General features: G+C 48.8%; 1 protein-coding gene across 3 annotated transcripts in view; it reads right to left on the reverse strand.

The window, feature by feature from the left end:
* The window catches only part of ANO5 (anoctamin 5), a 118,167-nt gene that overhangs the window by 47,451 nt on the left and 43,896 nt on the right, over nucleotides 1-26,820 (reverse strand). For all 3 annotated transcript variants that reach the window (XM_075325503.1, XM_075325502.1, XM_075325501.1), the window contains 3 exons: nucleotides 25,079-25,126; nucleotides 6,295-6,336; nucleotides 2,190-2,306 (listed from right to left, as the gene is read on the reverse strand). In XM_075325503.1, coding sequence (XP_075181618.1) covers nucleotides 2,190-2,306; nucleotides 6,295-6,336; nucleotides 25,079-25,126 — 207 coding nt within the window. The remainder of the gene's footprint in view (nucleotides 1-2,189; nucleotides 2,307-6,294; nucleotides 6,337-25,078; nucleotides 25,127-26,820) is intronic.

Below are 26,820 nucleotides of genomic sequence, written 5' to 3' on the forward strand. Positions count from 1 at the left end.
TCTGTCCTCTGACTTCACGTCTAATTCTTTGCTGTACCCAGTGACAAAGGACCTATAAAAAGGGTCTATTCCCACATTGCAACATATATATATATATATAAATCTCAGTGTTTAAACACGAATGAGTCTCGCCGGAGAGAACAGCGTTACAGAGGTCTGTTGGGCAGCCCTTTAAACAATCCTATTTACTGTACAGTATGTACTATGAGCAGTCCACAGTATTTTGTCAGGTATGACGTTGCACACTTATTTGCATAATAGGGCAATTCCCCGCTTTATACGTTTAATCATAGCATTTCTGTATGCAAAGTGTCGATTCGTATTGAATTGATGATGCCCTACAACTTTGTAATTCACTTTTTTTTCTCTATCTTGTTCCGTTTTCGAAATAAAAATGCTAACTCCGTTGTTTTCCACCAGGTGGCGCTATAGGTGGTCTCATTGCGTAGTGCATGGATACTTTACCATACCTAGACACCACTTCTATGCCTATAGCTGCCGCCGTTCTCAAGTTAATGGTGGTGGACAGGAGATATATACATATACATATCTCACACACACACACACACACACACACACACACACACACACGCATATATACACACACACACACACACACACACACACACACACACACACATATACACATATACAAACACACACATCTATCTCAGCCTCTGTCAAAAGCAATATTGTAAGCTGCAGGCGCCTGAAATGTTCACTTCAATCACTTGTTTTCCAGGTTTTGGTTTCAGCCACATAGAAGTGAATGGACTCCACACATCCTTTCGTGCATCTCTGTAGCTACAAGGAGCCCGGGAGCCGCCCTTCTCTGCCGTTATGCAGCATGGCAGCCGGCCAACAGCCAACGCCAAGGAGCTGAGGGTGATGGGCAGAAGGACTGAGATGAGAGACTAATACAGGTCAGAGGGATGTAATGACGTACGTCAGAGCCTAGATGTTAGATATACAATAAGACATCATTCCTTTAATCTGGCATCTGATAATCCAGCACAGAAGTGCAATACAATGTGGCTTTTATGTATTTTTCTATGTACATCCAGTAATCCGGAAAATGCACAATTAACCGCCTACTGATGCCAGATTAAACGAATGTCAAGGTTTATCGATACAAATCTAAGGAGGAAATCAACCCTTACTGGGTTGGGATAGATCACCACTATCAGATCTGTGGGGGCTGACACTGGGCACCTCCTGCTGCGGAAGAGTTGGTGTATGGAGCTGGGAAAGGAGCGCCCTACATTCTATAGTGGCCGTCCTCAGGTACTGCAGCTAAGATCACATTAATCTAAATGGGAGCCGGGCTGCAATACCCAAGAATGGCCACTACATGATGTGGTGTTCTGGCAGCGGATTAGTGGTGGTGCAGGATATGAGCCCCCACTGATGTGATTACTTATCCAGAAGACAAGTCATCAATAGTTTAGTCCTAGACAAAACACTTTAAGGGGTCTTCCAGCGTGAAGCATTGAACGGAGCAGGGGATAAATGCTAGATCTTGGACCCTGGATCGGCAGCATGGTTGCCTCCTATTCCCCCAGATGCAATACCAAGGCAAGGAGAAGTATGAATGGAGCAATGGTGGAACATGCAGTGCACGTCCATGTGCAAAGTCCGAGTGCCGGATAGGACACCCCTTAATCGTTCACTGTAGATAAGAGGTCCCCCACTTCAGGATGTGGCCCTCTTTCCATGACAGACCCAGTGTGTCCATTCATTACACAGAAGAGAGGATATCCATGGATGCAGTTCCTGGAGTGAGCACCAACTTGAGGATCTGGGCCACGACCCCAAGGACATGGAGGAACAGGAAAGATCTGGGCCACGACCACAAGGACATGGAGGAACAGGAAAGATCTGGGCCACGACCCCAAGGACATGGAGGAACAGGAAAGATCTGGGCCACGACCCCAAGGACATGGAGGAACAGGAAAGATCTGGGCCACGACCCCAAGGACATGGAGGAACAGGAAAGATCTGGGCCACGACCCCAAGGACATGGAGGAACTGGAAAGATCTGGGCCACGACCCCAAGGACATGGAGGAACAGGAAAGATCTGGGCCACGACCCCAAGGAGATGGAGGAACAGGAAAGATCTGGGCCACGACCCCCAAGGAGATGGGAAACAGGACATTTTTTTATTATTATTTTTTTTTGTTTTACTTACAGCTTTCCGCCCGTCCGGTTCTTTGCCTGATTCATCATGATAGGAAAGCACAAAGTCGATTCTCCGGACGCCATCGCGGAAGAAGACGGAGTCTTTACTTTGGTGATGCTTATCTATCTGTGGAGAGAAAGGGCAAAGTCACAACCTGGAAGAAGCACTGGGGGTGGTGAATTGGGGGGACGAGACCACTGCACACAGCACTGCAAGGAAACAAGAGGTTATGTCCTATGGAGGAGCATGCAGCGATCCTGCACAAACACACAGATGGCAGACAGGAAGATGGACAGGCTGGGTTTACAGTTGGCCTCGTCATACAGGTGACCAATGCCCCTGCCAATGGGAAACTAATGCGTAGGGTGGGGTGAACCCCACATCCCAGGGAGATTGGGAGCCTAGTAAAAGTGGACCTCATAGGAGCAGTATAAATCTGCGCCCAATGAGCGCCCCCTAGTGGTGCCAACAGAGAACCCAGAAAGTATTTATTTTTATGGCTGTGAATATGGCGAGGTTTATTATTCTTAATTTTCTGTCTATTACTAAAACCCCCAGATAAGGGAGTAACCGTAAAGTGAAGATGCACCTCTGATTTACATTGGTTGAGTTCTATCTACAATCAGTAAATGGAAACCATCAACAAGCTGCTGATAATGGGTCACAGACTCAAGAGAAAAAGATTGAAAACTATAGAATATTTTATTCTTTGCATTCCAGCAACCGGACTCTCCTGGCCGTTCATTTATCTGCCATTCACTTTAATGGAAAGTGCCAGCAAGGAGGGAGTGAAACATCTCCTCACCCATCGGGGAACCAGAGTCTCCCCATTGCGGATAAAATACAGAGCTGTCGGGTCCTATATGTTGTATGGAGTCATCAGGATTTTTCATAATCCCATTCAACATGATGCCCATGCAGAAGTTCATGTGCCAAACAGATTCATAGGAAAAAAACTGGCCTACCTGCTGACCGGAAAAATTATCTTTTACATCATGGGATCATACAGTCAAAAAAGTGGAGTTTGGCTTTAAAGAGGACCTATCACTTGCCAAAAATATGTCATTTGGATTAGCGGGTGTAAAATGCTGCAGTTCTCCTGAATCAGGTTATTTTTTTCTGTTCCTAAAATATGGCCTCCCTATAAATCTAGTATTTTTAGCCAAGTGGGCGTGGCCCTGAACTTTCCATGTGGGTGTCTCCTTAAAAAGGGACTCTGAACAGTCATTAATGTGCTGACAAAGTACAGGAGCTAGGTGCATCATGGTGTGGCAAACAGTTCAGTGCAGATTCCCACCTGCTTGTTTCTTCCCCCCCAAACCTTCATCCCCATCACCCACTACCCCCACCACTCTTCCCCCATTGCCCCCACCACCCTCCTCCCATGCATCACCACCCCCCATCACCGCCCTCCCAACCACCTCCATCCCCCCATCCCCGCCCTCCCAACCACCTCCATCTCCCATCCCCGCCCTCCCAACCACCTCCATCCCCCCCCTCCCCCCCACCATCTCCATCTCCCATCCCCCCCATCTCCATCTCCCATCCCCCCCATCTCCATCTCCTATCCCCCCCATCTCCAATCTCCCCCTCCCCCATCGCCATACTCACCCTCCCCCATCTCCATCTCTCATCCTCACCACCCTCCCCCCATCTCCCATCCACCACCCCCATCACCACCCTCCCCCCATCACTACCCCCCCATCGCCCATCCACCACCCTCCCCCCCATCACCACCCTTCCCATCACCACCCTACCCCCATCTCCATCCCCACCTTCTCCCCAATCTCCATCCCCACCCTCCCCGTCTCCCATCACCACCCTCTCCCCATCACCACCCTACCCCCATCTCCCATCCCCCTAACCCCCTCCTCTTTGATTGACAGCTGTGGCTTCATAGAGCCAGAGAAGAGTGGAAGTAGAAGGAAACAAGCAGGTGGGAAGCTACAATTAAAGGTTTATCCACCATGATGAAGAGAGCCTGTAATTGGTTCGAACAGTCATTCTGTGCTGACAATCCCTTTAAGGAGACACCCATTTGGCTAAAAAGATTAGATTTATATACAAAGAAAAAGAGGCCATATCACAGGAATGGAGATGTGCAGGAACAAAAGAAAAACAACGCCGGATTCAGGAGAACAGTAAAAATAAAAATATATGACATTATTGGTAGACGCGGAATTCCCTTTAAGGATCATTATTGCGCTTGTGATTGGTTATGACAGCTCCCCTATGGCCTGCATGGAGATGCCGCCACAATCCAGACTGCTGGAGGCCGGGAGGCAGCACTCCCAACACCCGAGCCTGGCAGCGCTCCAGCCACAACCTGTAACGCAACACCTCTATCTGCCACCGACACCGGTAAATAAGGAGCTGCCTGATGACTACTGAGGCTCCGTGCCAGAGGATCGGGTCACTGCTTTATATAAAAAATGAAAAGCAAAATACAAAACAAAAAAAGAAAAACCTATAAAACACACACATACCAGGAACACGTAATATATAAGTCAACATATCCAACCCTGCCGAGACCCGAATAAAAGGTTTCCAAGCACAGCAGCCAAAAGAAAAGCAAACAGAGTATAGAAAGAAAAGCCGCTTGTTGGACGTTGCGCAGCGAGGCCAAGACTAAACAGAAGCTACATCTACTCAGCCGACGCTCGGGGCAGGTCACAATGTAACTTCTGTGCAAATTCTAGTTGGACTCACCCAAAAAGTTTGAGGACCTAAACTTTTTTCCATTGACTTTTATCTGACTCTTCGATGACATTCATCCGAGCCATGTCACCTGCACTTTTAGAAAATATTCATAGAGACAAGTAATGGCTTTCTGGTGGGTGTCCGGGGCACATCTGTCCCATCTTCCCAAGAAAGGAAAGCAGCGGTGAAGCGATTTACTTATATTAGCACCCGAGACTGAAGACGACCTCAGACCTTGTATTGTGCTGGTCTTCAGTCTCGGGACGGCAGCACTCCGCACTTATAGGAGTTCTCCATTCCTTAGAAGTTAGGAATAATATGAGCGAGTTTCAAAATACTCAGATTCGCGATACTCGTAACGAGCACTGTCTAATACTAGTGTATGCGTTCCGAATAGCGTGTACAATTTAAGTCAATGAGGAATACTCGCAACGTAACGAGTATCAGGAATTCTGCACTATACACTACTCGCACGAAAAGTACAGCATTCGTGTTACTCGTTACATTGCGAGTATTCCCCATTGACGTGCATTGCACTTGCTTTTCTGAACAAATACACGAGTATCGCGAATCCGAATATTTCGAAACTCGCTCATCATTAGTTAGGAATTCCAGTATGGAGGAATGGGGCCATGCGGCGTTTTCAGCTTTGCAGACGTCAGCCCCACACCAATCCAAGTGACTCCGGATTGTATTTTTGACCCCTCTGCTTACATGCATTGTTTTTTTTTCCGCAGGCTTTAGTTACCCAGGAGCTGACAATCCTATCATGCCGAGTCTGCGCACCACTGCTCCATTCATTCATTCTAAGGCCATGTGTCCACGCTGCACAAAATGCGCGGATTTTGCCGCGGATTTCTCGCGGAAAAGCCGCGGATTTTCCGAAAATCTGCAGCCGCGGCACTTCCCAGCCATTTCAAAGGCATTTTGGAAATGCTGTGTCCATGCTGCGGATTTTTTCCGCGTCGGATTTGCCGCGGATTTTGATCCGGAAAAATCTGCAGCATGTCAATTATTGTTGCGGATTTTGATCCGGATTTTGGCTATAGAATGGGGGAAAAAAAAAAAAAAAAAAATCCGCATCAAATTCCGCGGCAAAAAAAAAGTGCGGATTTGCCGCGAAAGTCACGGATTTTCATGCAGAAAAATCCGCAGCAACATTCTACCGTGGACACATAGCCTTAATGGGATGGCAGGAGATCACCAGTACAGTGCTCAACCTTACCAAAGTGAATGGAGCGGAGGGGCGCATGCACGGCCACCACTCCATGCAAACATGGCTTCTCAGACCCCCATTTCTCAAAATTAAACGGGTGTCCCCGGTGGGTGACTCTTCCTTAGCAGCTGTTCACACAACACTCAGTTTTTTGCTTTAGTTTCACACCTCATCAAATAAAACCACCAATTATTTTACCCGTAGTCGCCTCTTCAGGAATAGACCCTGCTTGCGCCATTTCTGTGAAGCAATTAGCAGAAATATCAGAGTTTGGATCAATAGTTTCCAATGCTTTATACCTCTCATTGCAGGGGAAAGAAAGGAGCAGATGGATAACATTACTTGTGCTTCTAGCGGCAAGTAACGCATGACTACAATACATTTTCCATTGAAATCAATGGGGTTTGGAAGTCCAAATTTATATATATATATATATATATATATATATATATATATATATATATATATATATATATATATATTTATTAAATGGGCAAGAACATGGCAGATTAATTTTAGTATTGATAAAGTCATGCAACACGTCTGCTGAAATCGTGTAAATACCATATATAATGGAATAAAACTACAGACAATAAAAGGATTCGGGATTGCTGGTTTCCAGTAGGCAAAGCTGCAGTGCTCAAGGTCAGGCAGCAGATGCAAAAGCTAGTAAGATTTCAGGGTGTATAAAAAAAAAAATAAAAAAAATTTATCCTAATGTATTATTGCCCTTGCAAGGCCACAGTTTGAATATGGGATTCAGATTTGGACTCCAAGGATATCGAAGAGCAGGTTTTAAGGGTCAGTAACTTATTAAAGGGATCGGAGATCTCAAGTATTGGCCAACACAACATCAGCATTAAAAAATATATATATATATATATATATATATATATATATATATATATATTTATTTTTTTAATTATTTAATACCAGCAGTTTCCCTGATAACCAGTATGGCGGCTCATACAAAAATGTAGTGTTGAATGCTGCCGACCGATGACCAAACCTTGATAGAAGAGGAAGGCAATTCAGGGACCGAAAATGGAGAATACATAGTGCAATGAGTGCAGCGTGACAAACAGAGTAACGTTCTATGAGTCCCTGGGTCACGATGTCTCCCCTAACCCTTTGTCTGGAGGGTTTCTTTAATTTTTAGGCGGAAATGTCTCACTCATATTTCATGGATCACAATGCCCGGACTGACCACAAGTCTCCTGACCTGAACTTACAGCCTCGTGTGTGACCTGCGGTTAGTCCGGGTATTGTGTTCTGGATATGGGCTGTAAAATACACCTGTGCATGCCCGGCTTAAAAGGTCCACGACAAGCATGAAGTGAAAATAGGCCAATCCTGCAAATGTAGCCCAAAGTAGCTGATCATCTGATATGTATTGAGGGCCTCCCAACTCCCCCTGAACAGATGAGGTCAGGAGAGTAGGGCCGGTGTCACACTTGCGCGAGTCTCGCGTGGCATCACCCGGCACAAACTCTCACTCTCCTCACAGGAGTGGGTTGGTTGCATGTATCTCTATGCAGCTGAGACGCTCCTGTCCGGAGAGTGTGTGGCCGTGACGGGTGATGCAGCGAGGCACTCGCAAGTGGGACACTAGCCTAAGGATTGGGCAGCTCAAAATTGAAAAGCTCAATCCTTCTGCTCTCCGGGTAGATGAGCTACGTTCTCCAAACACCAGAGCACTCACCTAAGCCAAAGCCTCGATCTATATGGGGGGAAAATTGGAAAAAAGAGTCAACCGACCATCTCAAAGCAGGGAGATCTCCATACTTGAAAAGAAAGTGATAATGATGGCACAAAAGACGTCCTCCAAATTTTTGAGCCACTAGTGCGTAATGGAGCATCAAGTAGAAGAGACCACAGATTGCTCCACTTTTATGGACGTGCAAAAATATCCATGCAAATTGGATGTGAGGATCTTGTTTTCTTCCTTGTTAGTGAGAACTAACTACACATTCTCCATCTTGGAGGCGGCAGATGATAACTACAGACGGATCTCAATGGATCAGATGGTTTCTCTCGTAAAGGCTTTATCGTAAGAGAAGAAATGAAGATTTATCGTTCCGTCAGATCTTTCCTGTTTATCAGCGACATAATAACCTCGTGTTTTGCAAGTTGTAACAAGCAATGATCTCACCATTCAGGGGAAGCCTGAACAAGGATTTCAGCATTCTTAGAATATCTGTTCTCGTGGTGAAGAAGCTGCGGGCAAGAAACAGTGAGCGCGTGCGCAATGCAGAACCGGAAGATTTTGATCTCATTTTAATTACTGGTGTTCGTTAATTTGTGAATATTTATTTTAAGCCATAATATATGTATTGAATGTATTATGAAAAATCCATCCTTTCAGGATTCCTCCCCATGAATGTGCTCGTGGCTGCAGCTAAACATTTATCTTCCATCACTGGAAAAATCCTTACAAAACACCCTGTGTCCGAATCCTAGAAAATAAACCAACCGCGCGCCCTCCGGCCTCGACCTCCTTGTACTTGACTCTTTCAGTTTGCCAACAAATACTGCAGCGTCGCCGCTTCCATCTGCTCAGCACAATCCAGCCTTGTCTGACAATAAGGAGCCAATACAGACACAGCCTACAAAATACAGCGATGCAGAAACTGGATAATAGTTGGTGTCCGATCTTCAGCGCAAAGCTGTGCTGAGAGGAGGGAAAAGAATGTAGGAGGATTTGGAATAAAACTAGGAAATTAGAGAATAAAACATTACTATGGCAACGAGTGCAAGATACTTTTGGGCTCCTGGACAAATAGGAGACATCCCTATTCCCATAACGGTTGGCAAATTTCCCCGGCCGTCACAGGAGCGTGTATCATGTGTTCTGTGTATGGTACGGAGATGCTGCATCATCAAACAAGCCCTGGATTTAGATGAACATTCAGGCAGTGACTTATGTAGTCCATGGTGTTTGGTAATGCTTTTTCATCTGCTGGCCTCAAAAGGGCTTTACAGGCAAAGACATTGCTATTTTTAAGATTGCCCCTAAATCATCCATTTAGCAAATCATCAGGAACTTTACAGAGATTGAATTGGCTTCAGTGTGCCCAAAAAGTCTAGCAAGTGACTGGAGTTTTTTTTTTTTTTTTAGGAAAATCGGTTCAAACAGTAGTGCAGAGCTTGCTCAGGAATGGCAGCAGACAGGCGTCAGTGTGTTTATATGCTTATTGAGGTGAAGGCTTGTGGAGGCTGGGGTGGTGTCAATAAGAGCTGCAAAGAAGCTACTTTTCTCCAAGAAAATCATCAAGTAGAGATTAACATGACTCCGGAATGTCTGACTGAAGGCCTTTGACCTTCCCCAACAACCCCCTACCCCCTAGGGTTCTTATCTAAAATAAACACAAACACTGTGTGACGTTGGAATATAAAGGCCACAGCAGCCCCATTTATTCATAACATAAACATCAGCCATGTAACAATACAACTCTTCATTGAAGAACCCGAAAAGGAAGGGGGGGGGTACCTGAAGGTTAACCAAAATGTTCTTTGCAACATCAGCCCGTCTCCTGACCCTCAGCCGCAACACACCGACTCGAGAGCCCAAGCCAGATGTTGCCCCCACTATGTCCCGCTGAGACTCAACCCAGCAAGGACCCGTTTACCAAACAATTGCACCGCTAGAGGTAACCCGCTCCGGCACTGGGTTCCGTCCTCTCCTCTGTGCAAACCCCCACCTTCAGACACCCCCCTCCTTTCCGCCGCTGCGACAAATACGATCTTCCATCTTTTCTTCATCGATGTCGAATCCACAATTAGGGCGGGCGGGCGGGAACGATTCCAGTCACCGCGCAGGTAGGAATGGCCCACCCCCACTCTGACCTGCCCTATATACTGCCCCCTATAGCCACCACCCCCTGACCAATCACACTGACCCCTGATCCTAACTGCCCCTTAGCACCACCCCCAAATTTCGCGCCCCAAACTGACTTTCTCCATTAACCCCTTATTAACCCTATGGCCTGGCATCCCTCCTAGTCATGTAGCCCTCCCTTAAGCCCCTTCGGGTCAGCAGTCCGGGCTCTTCCTTGACTCCGGAATGTCTGACTGAAGGCCTTTGACCTTCCCCAACAACCCCCTACCCCCTAGGGTTCTTATCTAAAATAAACACAAACACTGTGTGACGTTGGAATATAAAGGCCACAGCAGCCCCATTTATTCATAACATAAACATCAGCCATGTAACAATACAACTCTTCATTGAAGAACCCGAAAAGGAAGGGGGGGGTACCTGAAGGTTAACCAAAATGTTCTTTGCAACATCAGCCCGTCTCCTGACCCCTCAGCCGCAACACACCGACTCGAGAGCCCAAGCCAGATGTTGCCCCCACTATGTCCCGCTGAGACTCAACCCGAGCAAGGACCCGTTTACCAAACAATTGCACCGCTAGAGGTAACCCGCTCCGGCACTGGGTTCCGTCCTCTCCTCTGTGCAAACCCCCACCTTCAGACACCCCCCTCCTTTCCGCCACCGCGAGCGCGCATGACCCCTTGTGCGCGCGAGTCCTCCACACCAACAAAGCCTTCTCAACCCCCTCCATCAGCCCTAAAGCCCAAATATCATTTCCAACCGAATTTAAATGGACCCCGTCCCGGCGCAACAAGTCAGGCGGACGCCGCTTCCAACTCCGGGTGCCGAACAGAGGACACCCCCAACCCGGGAAATAAACCGCCCAATCTCCCGATTCACCTACTTCGCGCCCTGTTTACTGCTTCCACTGACCTGGCGTGCCGCCATGTCAGCCGTGCAACCATATCCGACCAGACAATTATAAGACCCGGGGTGGGAAGACAGGAGCCTCAGGCAGTCACATTTTATGTCCTGTATCAGGTCCCTGGAAGCCCGGAGACCCAGGTCATTCCCACCCGCATGTAGTACCACCACGTCCGGTGCTCTGTCCAGCTGCGAATGGTGGCGCCAGGTAGGCAACACCTCACTCCACAGCATGCCCCTGACCCCGATCCATCGCACAGTAGCCTTTTCCCTGGGAACCCCCAACTGGCGGCCGTCCGGTCGTATCCCCGCACGAAACGCCCCCCAATACACGTATGAGTGGCCGAGCACCCACACCAACAACGGTAAACCTACAAAACAAAAAGTGACAACACAGGGGGGGGGGGGGGGCACGAGGAAGAAAAGATGGGTAATGATTACCAAACTAATACCGCCCCCCGACCCCCCCCCCCCTCCCCACCAATATCTCACAACAAGTTCGGCCGGACGTAAGATCTAAACCTGGCCGAGTCCCATCGTCCAATCTTACGGAGAGCCTGCGCGCCCAGACCCCAACGAGCCGCCTGAGTCGCAGCCCCAATCCGAAAGGAATGCGACGCGAACTCAGCCTCGTTGAGACCGCAACACTGCAGGCACCTCCGAAAGATGCAGACAAATTGGTAACTCGACAAGGCTGACCCGTCCTGGTGGGACAAAAGGGACCCCGGGCGAGCTCCCCTCATTTCTAAAAACGCCGACAGCCATCTGACAGGGCACTCTGCTAAACCAGGTACACCCCAAAGTTCCACCATCCGACCTCTACCCAGCTGGTCCGTCTTTGACCGTCTCAAGCAACACCGCACCACATCCATACCGCATTCCACGTCCTCCAACAGCAAACCTCCGTGACTCCTCGTGTTTCTGCTCACCAGTTCACTAATTCTAAACGCCCCAAAGAAGGCCAAAACAAAAGCGGTCCCGAACAACTGGCATTCATACTCCGAACAGCACACCCGAGGCAAAACCGACAACAGCTTGCCCAGCAGCTCAAAAGATACCGGGCGCCGAAGGTCTCGGCGCGCCCCCGCCCTCCGGTAACCCTTCATCACCTGGCGCACCCAGAAATCCTTCGTAACATCCTTCCAGCCCAATAACTTGAAAAAGAAGGAAATGCCCGCTAACCTACCCGCCACAGCCGACCACGAAAGGCCTTCTTCCTTAGCCCTGCCCAAAACTAAATAAACTCTGTCACCTTCGGATACATGACCTCCCACCTCATCAACCAACTCGAGCCACCGGTCCCACGCTGAATTATAGCTGCGCCACGTACTGGGTGCCACCGAATGTCGGATCAATTCCCAGGCCGGCTGCAAACCAGGTCCCACAACCAGACGGGCCACACGGTCTCCTGCTGCTCCGCGTCCGGCGCCAGCATTCGAAAGCGGTCCCCACTGGAAGCGAGATAAAGCATCAGCCACAGAATTCAGCACCCCCGGCACATGTACAGCGCAGACCCACAAGTTCAACTCCAGACATTTCAGCACCAAATGACGCAAGAGATCCACCACCGGGGGGGAATCAGCTGTCAACCTGTTAACACACTGAACGACCCCCAGGTTGTCACACATGAAACGCACCTTCCTGTCTTTCAAATCCTGTCCCCAAACCTCTAAGGCCACGACAATAGGGGAAAAGTTCCAACAGGGCCAAATTCCTAGTCAGACCGCAAACCCGCCATGAATCAGGCCACCTGCCGACGCACCATCTCCCCCCAAAATACGCGCCAAAACCACTGGATCCCGCCGCGTCCGTATACAGCACCAACTCCTCATTTGACACCACCTCACGAAGCCACAATGACCGTCCATTATACAGCTGCAAAAAACGGGACCACACTCTCAGGTCCGCCTTATGCTCCACCTTCAAACGCACAAAATGCAAAGGGTGCAACACACCGGTGGTGGCTTGAGCCAAGCGACGGGAAAAAACTCTCCCCATCGGCAAAATTCTACACGCAAAATTCAACTTCCCCAACAGGGACTGCAAGTCCCGTAAGCGAATCTTCTTGGCCTCAATGGCCCCTTGAACGCAACGCCTCAAATCCTCCACCAGCTTGTCCTCCGGCAAGCGGCACTCCATGGCAACCGTATCCAGCTCGATACCCAGGAATTTCAAAACCGTAACCGGACCCTCCGTCTTCTCCGGTGCCAACGGAACGCCAAACCGGCGAGCAACCTGCTCCACTGTCCGAAGCAAAAGGGAACACTGCGAGGATCCAGCAGGTCCCATGCACAAAAAGTTGTCCAAGTAATGCAACACTGAATCTAGACCCGCCTCCTCCTTAATTACCCATTCCAAGAAACAACTAAACTTCTCAAAATAAGAACATGAAATTGAACAGCCCATAGGCAAACAACAATCTACATAAAACTTGTCCTCCCACCAACACCCCAACAGGTGAAAACTGTCCGGGTGCACCGGCAACAGGCGGAAGGCCGCTTCTATATCCGTTTTCGCCAAAAGCGAACCACAACCCAACTTCCTTAACCATTCCACAGCCTTATCAAAACGGACATACGAAACCGAAACCAGCTCAGGATCAATACCATCGTTCACCGACCGGCCAGTAGGATAGGACAAATGGTGGATAAGCCGAAACTTGTTAGGTTCCCTTTTTCGGGACCAACCCCAACGGGGACACAACCAAGTCCCGGCAATGGAGGGGCATCAAAAGGCCCCGCCATCCGTCCTAGCTCCACCTCCTTCCGTAACTTAACCGCAACAATCTCACCATGTAGGCGAGTCGACTGTAAATTTTCAAACGAATCTCTCCCGTCTTAACCACTGACGGTATCTTGAAACCAAAACTAAAACCGTCACTCAACAATTCCGCCGACCCCCGATCCGGGTATCTACTTAGAAACGGCGCCATCCGATCTACCCTCACCGGGGTCCTCCCTTTTTGACGAAGACTCAGCGCCTTTCCTTTTCCCTTCCGGAAGCACTTAAGGTGACTGTGGGCGCCACCACAGCCCGAACACTCGTGCTTGAATCGGCAGGAAGACCCAAACCGGCATTCCTTCTCATTGAACTGCCAGCAAACGCCCTTTTTGGGCCCCGGCGAGGTGCCAAATGATCCCCCGCCGGTGCCCCCCTGGAAAGGACTGTGATGCCGACTTCGGCGGCAGCCATCAGGCCGCATCCATAGACTAATTTCTTTGTGGTCCCACCGTAAACTGGGTCTGACCGCCTTCCTCTGGCGAAACTGCTCGTCATATCTTAGCCAAGCAGTCCCCCCATAGGTCCTATACGCCTCACAGATAGAATCCAGATAACAAAAAAGCGCCGTACAGTTATCCGGAGCCTTTTCCCCCACCACACCGGCCAGTATCACAAAGGCCTGCAACCAGTTCTGAAAAGTGCGGGGAATAAGGCGATAACGCCGCCGTTCTTCCTCGTCCTTTTTGCTCTCATCCGGTTTAACCCGATCCAGATTAAACTTTTCCAACGGAAGCAATGAGAATATTTCAACATATTCATCCTTCCATATTTTTTCCCTGGTCTCCTGCTTCAGATGCGCCCCCAACGGGCCATCAAAGCAAACATACACTTCCCCTCTCGCCTTGTCATCCAATCGAACAATGTCCACTGCAGCCGCAGCTGCGGCAGCGGGAGCCGCAGCTGTGGCCGCGGGAGCCGCCACCACCGGCTCACCAACCGCATTGCCACTGGCAACCCCTCCAACCGCAGGAGTCACAACCTCCTGCCCCGTCGCTCCCTGCCACACCAAGCTAGGGCCCCCCACAGGGGCAAACAAACCCCTGACCAACCTCAACAACTCGGATGCCACACTGCCGTCACCCGTCACCGCATTCACGACCCGCCCACCACTCGGGCCACCAAGTAAACCACCCGTACCACCAACCACATTCACGCCCTGCACGCCAACCATATCACCAGACACACCATCCATAGCCAAACCAGGTGCACGAGAAATAGAAGAAACCGTGGTCTTACCAGGCTGACTCCGAGAAGATCCCGAAACAGCCGTCACATGTCCTCCGCGTCGCACTCCAGCCGCTTCGCCGACCTCCACGATCTGGTCCCCGGTGTCGTCCTGACGTCCTCCTCCAGGGTGGCCTCATCGTCCTCACTGGACCCAGGCCCAGGGAGCCCGCCGTCCCGGCAGACTCGACCTTAGGCCCCGTCCGCCCGCAGCACCATCCATCCTCCGCGACGATCCAGACGCTGGCTCCGCCACATATACACCGCCTGGGGCATGCCGTCCGGCATCCCCGCGTGCTCCGGCTGATCCCGACGCCGTCCCATCGTTTGTCCCTCCGCTGCGATCCCAGGCCGGGCCCCGCTGATCCGGGCCGTCTCCGCACGGACTCCCCCGCCGACACTGGGACCCCCATGCTCCTGCAGGGGCCCCGCTCTGCTCCTGGACCTTGCTGCCGCCGCCACTGTGGCCTCATCTGCGCCCCCGCGATCCCGCTGGCCCGCGCAACCCAGCTGGCCCCCGTGACCCCGCTGGCCCACGCGACCCCCGCCGACCCACGCGACCGCGCCGGCCCACGTGACCGCGGCGGGTCAGGTGACCGCACCGGGTCAGGCGAGCCTGCCGGATCGCGGGGACGCGCCGGGACGGGTGAGTACGCGGAGTCACATGACCGCGCCCCGGTCAGGTGACAGCGCCCGGTCAGGTGACCGCGCCGCCCCACGTGACCGCGCCGCCCCACGTGACCGCGCCGGGTCAGGTGAGAGCGCTCGGTCAGGTGAGGCCGCCGGAGCACAAGGGGACGCCGGGTCATGTGATCGCAGCGGGCCACGTGACCGCGCCGGGTCAGGTGACCGCGCCGGGTCAGGTGACCGCGCCGGGTCAGGTGACCGCGCCGGGTCACGCCGGCCGCGACGCGCGCGTCACTGCCGTGCGCCGCGAACCGGAAGAGGAGGGGAGGCCGGCCGTGTCGCTCACCGCCCCGTTGCCTTGGCGCCCGCGGCCCGACTTCCGGCCGGGGCCTCGCGACGTCCCGGCTCCCGGATCCACCGCCGCACATCCACTTGGGCTCCGTCTCCGCTGCCGGCTCCTCGGCGTCATCTCCGGGCTGAGGCGCTCCGGTGGCCGAGTTCTTCGCTGCCGCTTCGGAGGCAGGGGGGTCCCATCTTCCTCGCCGACGCCGGACCATCGCTGGAGCTGCTCGTCCATCCAACGCTGTCCACGCTGCTCCGCCATCCTCTTCATCTGTGCCATGAAGTCCTCCATCTTCAGGATCCAGCCACAACGATTCCAGTCACCGTCCAGGTAGGAATGGCCCACCCCCCCTCTGACCTGCCCTATATACTGCCCCCTATAGCCACCACCCCCTGACCAATCACACTGACCCCTGATCCTAACTGCCCCTTAGCACCACCCCCAAATTTCGCGCCCAAACTGACTTTCTCCATTAACCCCTTATTAACCCTATGGCCTGGCATCCCTCCTAGTCATGTAGCCCTCCCTTAAGCCCCTTCGGGTCAGCAGTCCGGGCTCTTCCTTTCTGCAGGAATTACAGGGATTATTTTATCAGAGGAAGCCCTTTTAGACTCTTTGGGACATCAAGGAAAAGGATTGTCCTCGGAATAAGGTGAGCTCTATCATGAGTCCTATGTCATGCCAACAATAAAGAGTCCTGTGACCATTCATATGTGAGGGCTTTTGATTCATGAAGGGGGAACGCTCACAATTTTGCTCAAGATCAATGCCACGAATAGAGAATGGTATCTAAATCTCAGCCAAGAGCAACTTCTCATAACCATCCAGGAGCAATTTGGGGGATGACAATAAGGGGTACTTTGCACGCTGCGACATTGCTACTGCGATATCGTCGGGGTCAAATCGAAAGTGACGCACATCCGGCGCCGGTAACGACGTCGCAACGTGTAAAGCCTAGAAGCTCTGATAAACGATCGCAAAAGCGTCAAAAATCGGCGATCTGTGTAGCGTCGGTCATTTTCATAATGTCGTATCAATAGGAGATACGATGTTGTTCCTCGTTCCTGAAGCAGCACACATCGGTGTGTATGAAGCCGCAGGAGCGAGGAACATCTCCTTACCTGCCTCCACCGGCTATGCGGAAGGAAGGAGGTGGGTGGGATGTTTACGTCCCGCTCATCTTCGCCCCTCCGCTTCTATTGGCGGCCTGCCGTGTGACGTCGCTGTGACGCCGCACGACCCGCCCCCTTAGGAAGGAGGCAGGTCGCCGGCCAGAGCGACGTCGCAGGGCAGGTATGTGTGTGTGTGAAGCTGCCGTAGCGATAATGTTCGCTACGGCAGCTATCACAAGATATCGCATGTGCGACGTTGGGCGGGTACTATCGCGCTCGGCATTGCTAGCCGATGCTAGCAATGTCACAGCGTGCAAAGTACCCCTTAGTGTTGAGCGAGTAGTTGACTATTCATACTCGTTATGCTGTTAGCGAGTACTGTCTAATACTCGCATATTCGTTACGAGTATCGGGTGCAATGTAAGTCAATGGGAAATATTCGCTAAGTAGCGAGTAACCCAAAAGCCGTACTATTCGCTACTTGCACGAAAAGTACGGCTTTCGGGTTACTTGCTAGTTAGTATTTCCCATTGACTTACATTGCGCCCGCTACTCGTAACGAATATGCGAGTATTAGACAGTACTCGCTAACAGCATAACGAGTATGAATAGTCAACTACTCGCTAAACACTAATGACAATGCTTTTTCCACCATGATGGAGACCATTTCACAAGGAGAAGGTGATAACTAAGGCTGGGGCCACACGGGCACTACTGCGATCCACTTGCATGAGACTTGGCTCGTGCTGGCAGTACAGCAGAGCCGAGTGTCATGCCTGTGTCCTTGCAACTGAGGTCCATTCGTGCGAGCAGACCTCAGCTGCGGGGGGCGGGGCCGGCACTCAGGAGAGGAGGGAGGGATTTCTCTCCCTCTCTACTGTGTAGCCGGCTATTGCCATTCTCGCACTGCACTAGCAGTACACCGGTGTACCGCGAGTGCAGTGCGATTTTTCTCTCGCCCCATTCACTTGAATGGGTGCGAGAGAAAGAGACTCAGCTTACAATCGCAGCATGCTGCGATTGTTTTCTCAGTCCGATTAGGGCTGAGAAAATAATCGCCCATGTGTGCTGACACACAGGCTAGAATTGGTCCGAGGGGAATGCGATGTTTTATCGCACTCCACTCGCACCGTTTTTCTCGCCGTGTGGCTTAGGCCTAAGTGTCTCAGTGAACAAAACTTTGAAATTTTGGGTCCATGGCCAAGAAATTCCTCAGATCTTAATCCCCTTGAGAACCTGCGGTCAATCCTCAAAAGAACAGATGGATGAACAATAACACAAATTGTGAAACTCCAAACAAGGGTCATCAACCAAGATTTGGCCCAGAAGGAGATATCTGGCTGCCAGGGAGAAGGGCAGAAGTCTGGAAAGTAAGGGTCAGCACTGGAAATATGGAGTCTTTATATAAACTACATAAATTTGTCAATACAACAAATAGAGAAATTACGAGTGTATATGCACAAACTTATTTATTCAAAGAAAAGACACAAGCAAAACAGCAATAGAACAAGGATTAAAAACAACTACCACAAAATCAAGGGGGGCATACATGGTGAAGAAAATTGCAGTATGTAGGCCGCCAGTAGTCGTGGGAGAGATGAACGTGTGGTAATGAATTTGTCAATGCAATTGTGCCGCCCTGGCAAAACCAGGGTGTCACAGGAGGTCTGCATACATCTTCATGGTGCAGAGCTCACTCTCCCTTGGGGAGTTTCCCACACCAATACACACCAGCCAATCAGGCCCCACTCGCCCCCTCCTCAGGAAAACGGGAGGGGGAGAGAGGAGCTTGGAGAGAGCAGAGTGTAGTTTCAGTCTGCAGGAGGAGAGAGGTCTGGAAGCAGCCCCTGTGTGGGGCTAGGAGACGTGGCAGTGAGGGCCTCAGGAATAGGCCAGCCGCTTCCTGTGTACAGTGCAGACACAGACACCAGTCAGGAGAAAAACACCCGAATTACACACACGGGTGTGGAACCCGTCCTCACAGCAGCTGTGGGCACCACTTACCAGCAACTTGGTTAATTCTTGGACTCGTGTCAGTTATTGCCTTATACTGTGAGTACTCCTGCACCACCCGGTCCAAGCCGTGGACTGCACCCATTACTCCCTAATCCACCACACCGGGGTCCCGGGACATCAACACCCTACCCGTGGAGGGAAAATAACCACCTTGCTGCCCATTACCATCCCCAGGATCCTGTGACCGGCAGCGGCGGTGCTCCATTACCTCACCGCACACCACGGGTGGCGTCACGGAACATAGACTACCAAATCTCCCCTGTATATAATCACCCTTTTGTTGTGGTGCCTGGGATCACAGACCAGGTCACGCCACCGTGATATCTTCAAAAGTGACCCCTTGGCCCGGATCTGAGTACCCCCTATCCCTGGGCGACACACAAAATATTTAAAAACATATGAAATGTTTATTATATTAATTCAGTAATCATGGAAACAGATAACTAAAAGATAGAAACACTGGATCAAATTATGCTGTTCACATTCTGCTGCTTCAGCCTTAAAACTTTCGCGCATGACTGTACTATAGAGGCGTAGGTCATCAAGTGTAGGGGAAGCAGCGCCGGTGAGGCGAGCTGGGCCAAGAAACTGTGGTTCATCTCGATAGGAGTCAGGTCAGAGAGGAGTTGGCGAACCCCCAGGGAGAAAGCATCTGTGAGCTCAACCTGCCAGGTATGGAGAAAAGCCGGTGTACCGCCAGAGAGTGAAAAACTGGAAGAACCTTCTCCCGCACTGACACCAAGAGACTACTGTCCCATACCAGCAGCGCGTCCCATGTTCACACATAAGTTGGGCAATTTACAATAATCAAGAGAGTCTGGGCCAATATTGTAACCGCCAAGAACCAAAACTCTAAAATGTGACCATAAAGGGAATCTGGCACCCTTTTGTGTTTTTTCAGCTATTAAAATCGGCATACAGATGGCATAAAGGTGAAATTAGCCATACCTGTATGCCTCCTGGATGAGGGGTCTTTTGGCAAAAATCCTCTTTTATATCTTCTATCTTCCAGGCTATGGGGCGTGTGCTGCCTGGAAGATAAGCCGGCCTCCAGTCTTCCTTATACAGGATTCCTCCTCCCCCTTCTCTACAGTGTCCCTGTCAAGTCAGGTGCGCGGCCAGAAATCCCGCGCCTGTGCATCATGCCCGCCATCCCTCTCTGCACTGTCTGCCCTTCTGTGGGCACAGGCTTCAATTTTGCAGTGCGCAGGAACCGGGGAGTCACTGCTGCTTCACTAAGCAGGGGAGAGACGGCAGGGAGGATGCGCAGGCGGGGGATTTCCGGCCTTGCAACTGACGTCACAGGAACATCAAGAAACATAAGGGGAGGAGGAATCCGGTAAAATGAAGACCAGAGGCCGGCTTATCATCTGGGCAGCACATGCCCCATAGCCTGGAAGATAGAAGATGATATAAAGAGAATTTTTGCTAAATGAACCCTCATCCAGGAGGCATACAGGAATGGCTAATTTCACCTTTATGGGACTTGTTTGCCCATATTAATAAAACCTAAAGAAAAACGCAAAAGGTGACAGATTCCCTTTAAGCCTTTTGTCTTTTCAGAGTAAAGTTCTTGCACTTTACCAGGAGAAATAAAAAAATATTAATTCTACATTGATGGTTCAGAGAAATTGTGGCAAAACCACAGACCACTGCAGATAACAGCTGTTTCCGAAGTCCCACAGTGGATATTGTGGTGCAAGAACCGACGGCTCACGGGGAACATGAACCATCGCTTTACACAGTCAATCGAGAGATCAGAAAACCCTAAAAAAGGTCTCAGCAGACTTCATCACATTAATATTTGCACAAAACAGGTTTTATGTTTCATTATTTAACAGCAAACAGGATGAAAAAAAACTCTTGTTCCTAATTTTTGCGTTTGCTCATTTAGCTATTTGGATTTCTGGACAGTCCCGATTTTTAATATTGGCTATTTGGAACCACTTTTACTTAAAGAAGGGCACTCCCCATATTTAGGATACAGCGACAGGACCCGTGTGTCATGTACCAATAGTTAGTGACTGGACACTGCAGAATCCCTAGACGAGAACACGTGGAATAACGAGATCATAACAGACAATCACTAATTATGTCAATATAGTTACATAGGTCTTTTTTTCAACCTAAGTAACTAGGGTCCATCTAGTTCACCCTTCCTCCACCAATTATACATTTGGTCACCAAGTCATTTATAACCAACAATGTTGTGTAGTGAGGAAATCCTCCAGCCCCGATATAAAGCTGTTCTAGTATCTGCCATTACTACCTTTTGTGGTCGGCATTCCACAGTCTGACTGCTCTGACTGTAAAGAACCCTTTCCTATTTAGCTGCCGGAATCGCTTTTCTTCCACTCGCAGTGAGTGCCCCCTGGTCCTTAGTATTGCCTTTGGAAGAAATAAGTCATGGCCAGTCCTTTATATTGACCACACATGTATTTATACATATAAATGAGATCTCCTCTGAGACGTCTTTTTTCAATCATTTAATGAATCCATTTTTTTCGTTTCCCATTTTGTGGGCGCTGATGAATGCTCAAAACTAGATGTATGCAAAGACACCTAGCAAAAATGTATCAGATCAAATGGCAAAAAAACAAAATAAAAAAAAACACAACAAACAGAACAAAAGCACAGATACAAACTGAAACCAAATTTCTCATGTGCAATCAGATCAGTTTGATGGATCCGTGTGAAAAACAGAAACGGACTTGAGTTTTGTATTCGTTTACATCCATTTTTTTTATTTTTATATTTTATTTTTTTTCTGTTAGGTCATTGCAAATGCAGCCCAAATGGACATAGGAAGAGTCGAACCCCAATTGTTAAATTTATTATCATAGAATCATAGAATGGTAGAGTTGGAATGGACCTCCTGGGTCATCTAGTCCAACCCCCTGCTCAAAGCAGGATTCACTAAATCATCCCAGACAGATGTCCGTCCAACCTCCTTTTTTTAAAGACTTCCATTGTAGGAGAACTCACCACCTCTCGTGGCCGCCTGTTCCACTCATTGATCACCCTCACTGTCAAAAAGTTTTTTCTAATATCTAATCTGTGTCTCCTCCCCATCAGTTTCATCCCATTGCTTCTAGTCTTTCCTTGTGAAAATGAGAATAAAACTGATCCCTCTACAATGTGACAGCCTTTAAGATATTTGTAGACAGCTATTAAGTCTCCTCTCAGTCTTCTCTTTTGCAAGCTAAACATTCCTAAATCCTGTAACCGTTCCTCATAGGACATGGTTTGCAGACCAGTCACCATTCTGGTCACTCTTTTCTGAACTTGCTCCAGTTTGTTGATGTCTTTTTTTAAAATGTGGTGCCCAGAACTGGACACAATATTCCAGATGAGGTCTGACCAAAGAGGAGTAAAGGGGGATAATGACTTCACGTGATCTAGACTGTATGCTTTCTGTTAATACATCCTAGAATGGTGTTTGCCTTTTTTGCTGCTGCGTCACACTGTTGACTCATGTTCAGTCTGTGATCTATTAGTAAACAAGTCTTTTTCACACATGCTTTTGGATAGCTCTATCCTCCCATGCTGTATATGCTCTTTTCATTATTCTTGCCAAGATGTATGACTTTGCATTTCTTCCTGTTAGAAACCATTTTATTAGTTGCTGCCCATTTTTCCATTATTAATACATTTTCAGGTGGAAAAACATAGGGACGACACAACGACGACTTAACATTTTGGAGCATCTTTTAGCAAACATTATTTCATGGCAGATACAAGTATTTATTCCCTTCTATAGTGCCCAAACACAACATTTAGGAATCTGTCAATCAGGACCCTTTGGCCTACAGATTAATGCGAGGATGATGATGATGATGATGATGATGATGATGATGTTTATTATCTGGCCTTTTTGGTTTAGTCTGTGAGGTAAGTGTTTCATTTTAAAGGGTGTATTGGCAGATTAAAGGGGGTTTCCACTTACAAAAAAAAGTTGTCCCGAAACGATTTGATACTTGTAATAGAAACATACTTAGTACTTGCCCTAACCATGGTCCACCAGAAATTCTCGTCCGCTGCTTCAGTCTGTGTTTTGGCTCCAGTGGTGACGTCGCGACTACAGAACATGTAACCGCTGCAGTTAATCACTGAGCTCATCAGTCCGTGTAGTCTACATCAGCAGAGACGCTGAGGCAGTGATGTGAGCGGACGTTGTAATGTCACTCTAAGGCGACATTCACACTTCCATTGTTTTGCATCAGTCACAATCCGTCGCCTTGAGGAATTATGGTATCTTGCTAAATATTTTGCAGGAATCCGTTTTTTTTCCCCATAGACTTCTATTAGTGACGGATTGTGACTGATGGCCTTGCGTTGCATCCGCCGCGTGATAGATCCGTCGTTTACTGACAGGTCGTCAGACGGGAGCAACGCTGAATGTAACGTTTTTTGGAGCGGCAAAAAAAACCCGCACTCCGCAGGTAATCTGTCGCCATCTGTCAAGAGCTATAATGTATGTCTATGGATCTGGATTCCGCCGTAATCCGTCACACAATGGAATCCAGTGCTGGATTCCGTCATGCTCAGCATGTTTGGCACACCCATTGGGCTGTCCCAAACACAAACGGATCACGATGGATCTGTCAAAAAAACAGATGCACAACGGATGTAACGGATCAGTTTTGTTTTTTGTTTACAGTATTCCTATGAACGGAATCCTGTGAAATAACACATCCGTTGCGTCAGTTGACATCTAAAAAACGACGGATCCGTCGTTGCGTCGCAACAACGGACCTGACGGTTTTAAAACATTGGAAGTGTGAATGTAGCCTTATCCAAACACAGAGCAGAGCAGCCGTGGTAAAATACCACTGGACCCACGGAAGGAGACTGTCATTCTGATTTGTTGCTTCACAAGTATTCAATAATTCAGTGACCTCTTTTTTGAATGTGCAAAAGATCCTTTAAAAAGGGAGCGGTGGGGGGGAACAATACCAAAAAAATACCATATAGTTAGTACAAAAAGAAAAAAAGTTAGGTTAATAACAAACACTATAACAAAACACCACAAACCGGCACAACCCACAGTTCCTTCACCAAATGCCTAAAAACACAATCCAATATTTCCGGCCATATATTGTACAGGTGATCGAGCCCACAGGAGGGATAACAGAGCTGGAATAGGAGACAGGAAAGTATTTGTAAAGCTTTCAAGTAGTGATGAGCGGGCACTACCATGCTCAGGTGCTCTGTACTCGTAATTAGTGATGAGCGAGCACTACCATGCTCAGGTGCTCCGTACTGGTAACTAGTGATGAGCGGGCACTACCATGCTCAGGTGCTCCGTACTGGTAACTAGTGATGAGCGGGCACTACCATGCTCAGGTGCTCCGTACTGGTAACTAGTGATGAGTGGGCACTACCATGCTCGGGTGCTCAGTACTGGTAACTAGTGATGAGCGGGCACTACCATGCTCGGGTGCTCAGTACTCGTAACTAGTGATGAGCGGGCACTACCATGCTTGGGTGCTCTGTACTAATAACTAGTGATGAGTGGGCACTACCATGCTCAGATGCTCATCACTAGTTACGAGTACTGAGCACCTGAGCATGGTAGTGCCCGCTCATCACTAGATACCAGTACTGAGCACCCGAGCATGGTAGTGCCCGCTCATCACTAGTTACGAGTACTGAGCACCTGAGCATGGTAGTGCCCGCTCATCACTAGTTACCAGTACTGAGCACCCGAGCATGGTAGTGCCCGCTCATCACTAGTTACGAGTACTGAGCACCTGAGCATGGTAGTGCCCGCTCATCACTAGTTACCAGTACTGAGCACCCGAGCATGGTAGTGCCCGCTCATCAATATATCACATATAGCCACAAACGCCCATCTTTGAGCTCATGGAAGATTGGTGACTTACACAACCACCTCTCCACTATAACCAGCACCCATGTCACCAGGCAGACCCGTTGGGTATGCAAAAAAAAAAAAAGTGCCAGAGATATAAAAATCCCTTGAAGAAAACATAAAATAATTAGTGCTATAAGAAGGAGTAGAGGGATGGAGAAATATGGCAGATTGGGATTGGATTGTGTTCTTTCAGCCACTAAACACTGAAGCTTCCAGCTGCCCCCAGCCAAACACCAGTCCATGCACGGGGGGCTGCGGCCGCTTACCCTCTGATGATTAGTGATGAGGAACGTACTCTCTGTGCTGCTGAGGCCCTGAGAGTGGCATCATGGGAAAAATATAATGTGGTTAGTAATGATGCATGGAAAAAAAAATGTATATAAAAGTAAAACCAGTTAGAGGATGAGTTTATGGGTTTGTTACAGTAACATGTACATTGTCTACCGCTCAGCCTCTTGTTATAACGTTCCAGAAAACGTGAAGGAAAAGTTCTGCTTTTCTAATATACCAAAGATTTCTTCTTGCAGTCATTGAATGGAAATATTTAAGGAGTTTGTATGTTCTCCCCGTATTTGCGTGGGTTTCCTCCCACACTCCAAAAACATACAGATAGGGAATTTAGATTGTGAGCCCCAATGGGGACAGTGTTGCCATTGCATGTAAAGCGCTGCGGAATATGTTAGCGCTATATAAATGAATATTAATATATATATATATAATATATATATATATATATATATATATATAATCTATTAGGAGGAGTATCCATCCCGGTTATGTGCGGATCACAGAGGTGCACATTGTGTTACGGAGCTGTGATCACATCATGACCGGGACTATTCAAGAAGAGATCTGAAAACCATAATCATAGACAACTCATACACAATGGATATCAAGTGAGGCCAAGTTCACATGATCTGCACTCATCCATTAAAATGGATCCATTGGGAAACGGATTTCTGCCGGATCCACTTTTTTTACATGGGAGTCTATGGACAACGGATCAGTTAACGGACTGCTATTTAGCCATCTGTTGTACTTGCATTTGGAAAGGTTCCGTTACAAATGGACAATAAATAGTAACTGGTTAAGGGCGCTCTCAAACATCCGGCTTTTCGCCGGTTTGACGTATGCGGCGCACGCCAGTACAGTGTATACAGTACAATGGCAGCGCAACAAGCGCCGTTTACATGCTGTCATGTGACCGGAGCATGTGACCCGGATGTTGCGGCGCTGCCACTGTACTGTATCATACTGTACTGGTGTGCGCCGCATCCGTCAAACCGGCGAAAAGCCGGATGTGTGAGCGCGCCCTAACGGATCCACTGTCCATAGACTCCACATGTTAAAAACGGATCCGGCTGACATGAGTTCTTGAACAACGGACAAAAAAAAGTTGTGTTTGCAGAACTTTATGCATTTTTGCAAACAGGTCTCTAACGGATAATGTCAGCCTGAAGAAGGACCGTGATGCCAAGAAGCGATTGTGAGATCAGCTGCACAAAAATTGGAAGGCAAAAAATTACATTTTTATACTTTAACAACTGTTGAAAAACGTTAGCTTTTTTATTCCAGGTCCCCTAAAATTTGCAGAATTAAGGACGGGCAGATTTGGTGAAACTGTGAATGGAGTCTGTAAAAGTCCATGCAACTGTAGAAAAGGCCACATTTAGAGGAAAGGAGCAGACTTTTTTGTGAAACCTGCTTGTACCCCCAGAGATTGGAATCGCTGCATAATGTACGGGCTGGATAAGCAGAATATTGGGGAAAATGCAGAAAAATGAGGTCAGGCACAACAACCATCACATGAGTGATCACAAGCAATTCACACTTTGTAAACTATTAAAGGGAACCTGTCGCCAGTTTTTTTCCCCATAAGCTGCGGCCACCACCACTGTGCTGTTATGTACAGGAGTCTAACATGCTGTATATAAGAGCCCAGGCCGGGGATATAACATAAAAAACACTTTATAATACTTACCTAACAATCGCTCGGTTGGCCAGGTGG

The sequence above is a fragment of the Anomaloglossus baeobatrachus genome, chromosome 10 (genome assembly GCF_048569485.1).
Source record: "Anomaloglossus baeobatrachus isolate aAnoBae1 chromosome 10, aAnoBae1.hap1, whole genome shotgun sequence".
NCBI classification, from domain to species: domain Eukaryota; kingdom Metazoa; phylum Chordata; class Amphibia; order Anura; family Aromobatidae; genus Anomaloglossus; species Anomaloglossus baeobatrachus.